The 6,457-nt window shown below is 51.3% G+C and overlaps 1 protein-coding gene across 1 annotated transcript in view; it reads left to right on the top strand.

Moving 5' to 3' along the window:
• Positions 1–3,609: 3,609 nt before the first annotated feature.
• The window catches only part of ARK2C (arkadia (RNF111) C-terminal like ring finger ubiquitin ligase 2C), a 100,017-nt gene continuing 97,169 nt past the window's right edge, over positions 3,610–6,457 (top strand). The window contains exon 1 of the mRNA XM_080919973.1: positions 3,610–3,685. Within this exon, the coding sequence (XP_080776099.1) occupies positions 3,625–3,685 (61 nt within the window). The 5' untranslated portion in view covers positions 3,610–3,624. The remainder of the gene's footprint in view (positions 3,686–6,457) is intronic.

The following is a 6,457-nucleotide window of genomic DNA, read 5'->3' as shown; positions in this document are numbered from 1 at the left end:
GGAGATATGGGTTCTAATTCTATCTCAGTCAGGAATGGTGGAGACATTGCTCAGGATCTGAGGCTGTTTCCTTATCCAGGAAGCATATGCAGGCCAGATAGCTGTCATGTTTCATTCTTGTAGCCACCACTGCATTTACATTTTTATATTTCTCTGTATTATTTACTGACACAATAGCTATTTTCTCATCCCCACCCCCTACCCCATGATAAACCCATGGTAAAATAGATGTGGCTGGGAATATTATACCCATTAGACAGATGGGCATGTGAGGCTGAAGAACATTAGATCCTGGGTCAAGGTTTCTTCAAAAATAAAACTCTCCCTCAACTCCATGTAGTTTCTTCTTAACCAAAGGCATGTGTCTGAGGCGGGTGTTGGTATAACGGAGCAGGGGTACCAGTCAGGTTTCTTTGATGTGTGAATACAAAGCGTATAATTATTAGATAGATTCCGGATTGCTGCTCTCTCCATGTTGATTGCTTTTGTCTGCTGGGGCTTCTGTTCTGTAGCTTCCCTGAATGCATTAATTAGGCAATGGGGGGGGGGGGTAAAGGTGATAGGCCAGGAGAAAAGGACAGGTTGGAGCAGAAGCTAAATGGTTAGGCTAGCTCAGCCTGGTCTCACTTCCTGTGCTCTACCAGGCCCAACACACCCGCGCTCTTAATTCCAGCAACAAAGTTGCCATCAGTACAGCCATTTTCCAGATGTGGAAACCGAGACCTAGAGAGTTGGATACATTTGTCCAAGCTTTTCAGTGTCAGAGCCAGGGCAGGAAGCCAGGGAACCTGATCTTCGCTTGCGCCCTACCGCGCTGATGCCAAGATGGAGTAATAAGAAGCCCCTGTGAGCTGCGGCATTAGAATGTGCGTTTAAAAGAAGAATGGCTACCCGAGGCTAGGACCCAACACTGCAGTGAACATAATGTACATTGTTGTAGCACTAACAGATGGGTTTAATGTTTTTCAGAAAGCAGTACGTGGCAAGATCTATAAAACCTCACTTTCTTCACTCAGGAACGCTGGCCCAGAGGTTTGCTCTAAGCTTATAGTGTGACCAGTGCAGGGGGCCGTGTTCTGAAATAATGGAAGACCAGGAACAAACCGGTAGCCTAGAGTAACTCATGACTAAGGAATTTCACAGTACACTCACTAGCTAGACTGTTTTTAATTTTATATAACTTGATTCTCATAGACCTTTTAGAAATGATTATTTTTCTCATTTATTACATCCCAACTGCAGTTTTCCCTCCCTCTACCCCCCTTCGCCCCCCCCATCCATTCCTCGTTTCCTTTCAGATAACAACAGGCCTCCCTCCCAAGTATATCAACCAAACATGGACTATCAAGTCAAAATAAGACTAGGCACCACTCTTTGTAATAGGGCTGGGTGAGCTAACTTACTATGAGGAAAAATGTTCCCAAAGGCAGGCAGAAGAGTCAGGGACACACACACACACACACCGTGGGTCTACCTAGGTCAGACCCATGCAGGCTCCCTGATTGTTGGTTCAGTCTCTGTGAGCCCCTATGAGCCCAGCTTAGTTGATTCTGTGGGTTTTCTGATGGTGCTCTTGACTACTCTGGCTCCCCCCCCCCGCCCCAGGATTCCTCTAGCTCTGCCTAATGTCTGGCTGTGGGTCTCTGCGCCTGTTTCCATCAGTTACTAGAAGAAGCCTCTCCGATGGTCCTTATGACTAGCTAGACTACTAAAGGGTAGGGAAATTGGCCACGCGTCAAATGTAAAAACATGTAGATTCTGACAACATAGGGAATGTCTGTCACGTGGCCGGCTGGGCCAGAATAGAACAGGAAGAAATTCTAGCAGTTAGGTGTTGGCTGAAGTCTTTGTCCTTTGACATTTTGTGATGGCATGTTTAATAGACAATGGGAATGGGAAAGAGCTGGGGGCCAGGCTTGGGACTGTTGGTAGGCTTCTCTGAGTTGGATGGGGCCAGCCGATCTCAAAGTGCCAGAGGACATTTTCCTGGACTCATTTTATCTGCTTCCCTCGCTGCTGCTCCTCTCCCAGTGGTACAAATCTGCTGCACGGGTTTCAGTGGGGTTGGTACCACTGACCTATCCTGGGCTCTGGGTTCTCAAGCACCGCCCCCTCCCCCCAGCATACATCAGAGGTTCTCAACCTTCTCTGAACACAGCTCCTCATGTTGCGGTGACTCCCGATCCTAAAATTGACGTCAGGATTATAATTTTGCTACAATTTCTGACAGTCTTAGGGGACCCTTCGAGGGGTCGCGACCCCCAGGTTGAGAAACTCTGTCATAAATGTATCTGCTGAGCACCTTCAGACTGCATCCACTGTCTTATATGACTCTGCCAGCTAGTCCATACTAGATTAACTGATGGAAGGAGCCACTAGGTTTCGAAGACAGGCCGGGTGTAGGAAACAAACGCAGGTGGGTGGCAAAGTGATCTCTGGCTGTATGGACTGTCCTTCTCTGGGGTGTCCTCTTACTAGGTAGGCTGAATGTGCCTGAAGGTAGTCTTGGCTGTCTACCGAGAACAGTTTCAAGGGTGCTTTGCTTTTTCTTAAAGTATCTAGTTGGCCGACACTCTTGACACAGAAGCTGGGCTTCCACATAGGGGAGAATCTGCAAAAACCCTCAAGTCACCTATCTGCCTGTGCACGCGGAAGTGGGCGTGCCTGTGTCAGAGCAGGTGAACGGTGAAGGTGGGGACTAGGGTGTTTGGACAGTGCATCGCTTGCATTGGAGGTGTGCACTGCCCAGGGAATGTGTGGTTTTCAATTAAACACATTTTGGGGAGCTTTGTGCTCTACAAGAATAAGGCCACATCGTGTCAGGCTTGGAGTGTGCCGTCTTACCTGCGTCCGCATTGTGTGCCCCCTTTTGTGTGTCTTTGGGCAAACGTCCTGCTTCAACCAGGCATTTGTTCGTTGTTGTGTGCAAGTCTGTGCGGCAGTGCCTGGGTCCTGTTTGCGGCTGCTTGCTGGTTTTCCAGTTTCACTTGCGTCTGCAATCGGGCTTGCACGTGCGCCAGCCTCTGTGCGCACGTCCCCAAGTGACCTGTGTGCCGTGCCCGGGGACCTTTGGGTCGTGTGCACTCGCTGCCCGTCTGCGCTGGCGAACGCACCTCCACATGTCCGGGAGCACGTCTCCCGTGGTGTGCACGCTCCGTGTGCACGCCGCCCGCGTGTGTGTGCAGGGCGCTGCGGCCGGAGGACCGCGCCAGGTTCCACGCGCCCCGCGTTCCCCCTCAGCAGCCCCCCCCCCCCGCACCGCTGCGGGCCCCGCGATTGGCCGCCCGCTCCTCCAGCCGTCACCTCCTCCCCCGCCCCGCGCGCCCGCGGTCCCCGCTGTCCCCCGCGGTTCCGGCGAGGCCGCGCCGCGCTGCGCTCCGCTCCCATTGGCTGCGCGCGCCTTTGTGTGGCGGCAGCTGCGGCCCCAGCGCCTTTGAATGTCGAGAGGGGCCGGGAAGGGAGCCTTTCCATGGGCCATCTGTCTCCCCGCCAGCCGCCGCCCCGCCGCCCGCGCCCCGCGCTCCGCCTCCCGCCCCGGCGGCTCCCGCAGCCCCGCCGCCCGCGCCCCGGAGCCGCGCCACAAAGGGCCCGCGCGCAGCCGCCGCCGCTGCGCGAGGAGCCAGGATGGTCCTGGTCCACGTCGGCTATCTCGTGCTTCCAGTGTTTGGCTCTGTGCGAAACAGAGGTATCGCTTTTTCCTTTCGGGGTCTGCTTCTTTCCGAGCGCGGATCGCCGCAGGCACCGGGCGGGTGCGAGGGCGGGCGCGGCGGGCGGACGGGAGGGCGGGTGGGGGCGCAGGCACAGCCGCGGGGCGAGGCGAGTGATGCTGCTCCCCACCCCTTTCTGGGGAGACCCCCCGAGTATGGGGTGGCACCCTCGCGGGAGCTTTTGTAATGAAGTTAGGGTTTGGTGAATTTGGGTCCCTTCCTCCCCAGCCCCATATTTTTATTATTATTATTATTTGCGGCGGACGTGGTTCCTCCAAATCCTAGCCCCCTTCCCCGACCTAGCCCCGTGTGACCGAAAGAAGGGAGAGATGCATGCTGGTGTGTGTGTGTGTGTGTGTGTGTGTGTGAGAGAGAGAGAGAGAGAGAGAGAGAGAGAGAGAGAGAGAGAGAGAGAGAGAGAGAGGATGTTTGATTTTCTGTGATTTGCCTTTTTTATTTTTTAAGGCATATTGTGTTTTGTATTTTTCATTTTCGGGGCCTTAAGGTGGATAGGATAGCTAGAGAGCTGGGATCTGATATCAGCTCCATCCTATGCTCCAACCCTTTTCCTCCCATGGGCACTTGTACCTTCTTGTCCCTTCCCTTCCTTTTCTCTCCTTTAATCCTTTTTGTTTTATTGCCCTTATTCTGTGGCCCCACACACCTCCTTTCCCGCAACTGTCTTTGTATGACAGTTACATCTATAGGTTAAGAACGCGTGTGTGCGCGCGTGCATGTGTGTGCATGCATGCGTGTGTGTGAGTGTGTGTGTGTGTATGTATACATGTGTGTGCGCCTGCTTACGCGCTTCAGAAATCAGACGTGGGCTGCCTTGAACCCCTGGGCCGGTCCGAAGCGGGTTGTCTGTTCCTTGGGTATTGAGCTGTGCGTGAGAACGTGGGAAGCTGTCCCTACGCCAGGCCTTTGCATGGGGCAGGAGTTGACAGAGGAGCAGCAGACTGGCGCTGTCTTTGTTTTTAACTGTGGTATATGGGGTGTGTTTGCACGGTCCCCCTACCCCACACCCCCTTTTCCTTACATTCCCCTGCAACAATAGCTTGGTTTCCCCCTTTCTCCCCCCCCCCATTTCTTCCATTTTCTTTTAATCAAAAATTCCCACTTCCCAAAGCGAATTTGAGATACATTTCAATTCATTTTTTTTTTTTTTCTTTTTGTATTCTGCCTCTGGACTCACATTTCTCTTGGAAATGTTTCTTCTCTCCCACTCCACGGCTGCTTAAATTTCTACTGGCTAACCTCCCCACCCCCCACCCCACCCCCGCCCTTATAAGAATGATGTCTTCCCTTTGGCTGACCTGGCTGGTCAGAGAGGGGGTGGGGTCGCAGGGCCAGAGCTTTAGTGAGCCCCAGGGGCCAGACTGCACCAGGTCAGGGAAGCCAGTCCTCCCTCCTTAAGCCAAACTGTCCCCAACCCCGCGCCTCTCCCCAGAACCCTAAAGGCAAGGTTGGCCCTTTAGGCCTGTTTGAACTGCAGTTTTTTTTTTTTTTTTTTTTTTTTTTTTTTTTTTTTTTTTTTTTTTTTTTTGTGTGTGTGTGTGTGTGATGATAGAGTGATGACATTCTGCATTTATCAAATCTTTTTTTTTTCTTCATTGTGTAGCTCAGTGAATGGTCAACTCGCTGCTGTGTGCGCTGTGACCCTTCTGCCTCCGCATTTAGCTGTATTGTGACACCCCTCTTAACCATTTCCTGTCTCCATCCGAGGAAGGCATTGCTACTTAAGCGGCAGTATCCCTATCTCAGGCCTGCTTGGGGGTGGGTAGGAGGGAGGTCAATGGAATGCCACCCCTCCCCGATACACAATTATTTCTTATTACTTGGCACTTCCTCTTAAGACGGGTGTGGAACGTTACACTAGGCAGAAATTCAAAAATGATTAAGAAGGGATGTTGAGTCTCAAAGTACAATTATCCTGATTAAGTCACCCTCATTCTCATTACCACCGATCCCTAAATACCATTGCAGCATGCTGGCTCCATGGTTCGAAATTCAAATTGTTCAGCTGCCTTTAAGTTTTATTTTTAATAACCCTCCCCCCCACCAACAAAAATCCAACAAAACGGATTCTGCTGGGCAGAACTGCAGTGGCAAACTTTCACGGTAAACACGCCCACAGGAATTTTTGGGGGTCCGAGGGGTGAGTTGGGCTGTGGGTGAAATTTAGCACAATGTGCTAAGAAACTCTTGACCTTCCGATAGAGGATACTAATGCTTAACTAAAAGGTCCTAAACCACAATTTTCTTGTAAAATGATTATACAGTCTGCTAGCTTAAGCCTGTTCTTTTAGCTTTCGTTGTAGCAGTGTAGGATGTAGGCCATTTCAACATAGATGCAGAGAAATAACCATTTTTGTATCTTCATCTTGTTTAGCTGAGTTACATTGCACTGTAAATCCCTGTTAAGTGGATTCCTTTTGCCTTGGTTTGGAGGCTGTTAGCAGCCCATTTCCCACTTGTCTGGGTGACCCTCAGCCAGCCTCCGGGCAGCACCCAGGCATACCGTTTAGTTGGAGGCAAAAATTTATTAAATACATATTAAAAGAAAATTCATAATGGAATGACAGTTGCGGCTCTTTCAGCTTCTGAAAAATTGGTGAACCAAGGTCCCTGGCTTAAGGGGAGCCGCAGCGGCCATGGGTCCTAATTGTTTAATTGTACAACGTTAAGAGCATCTTTGGACATCTGCCCTGGCCCTCAGGGCTCCCTTCTGCTGCCTGGCCAGCCAGACC

Source organism: Micromys minutus (assembly GCF_963924665.1).
Source record: "Micromys minutus genome assembly, chromosome: 8".
NCBI lineage: Eukaryota > Metazoa > Chordata > Mammalia > Rodentia > Muridae > Micromys > Micromys minutus.
Note: the sequence above shows the minus strand (reverse complement) of the source record. Positions and strands in the feature narration are given on the sequence as shown.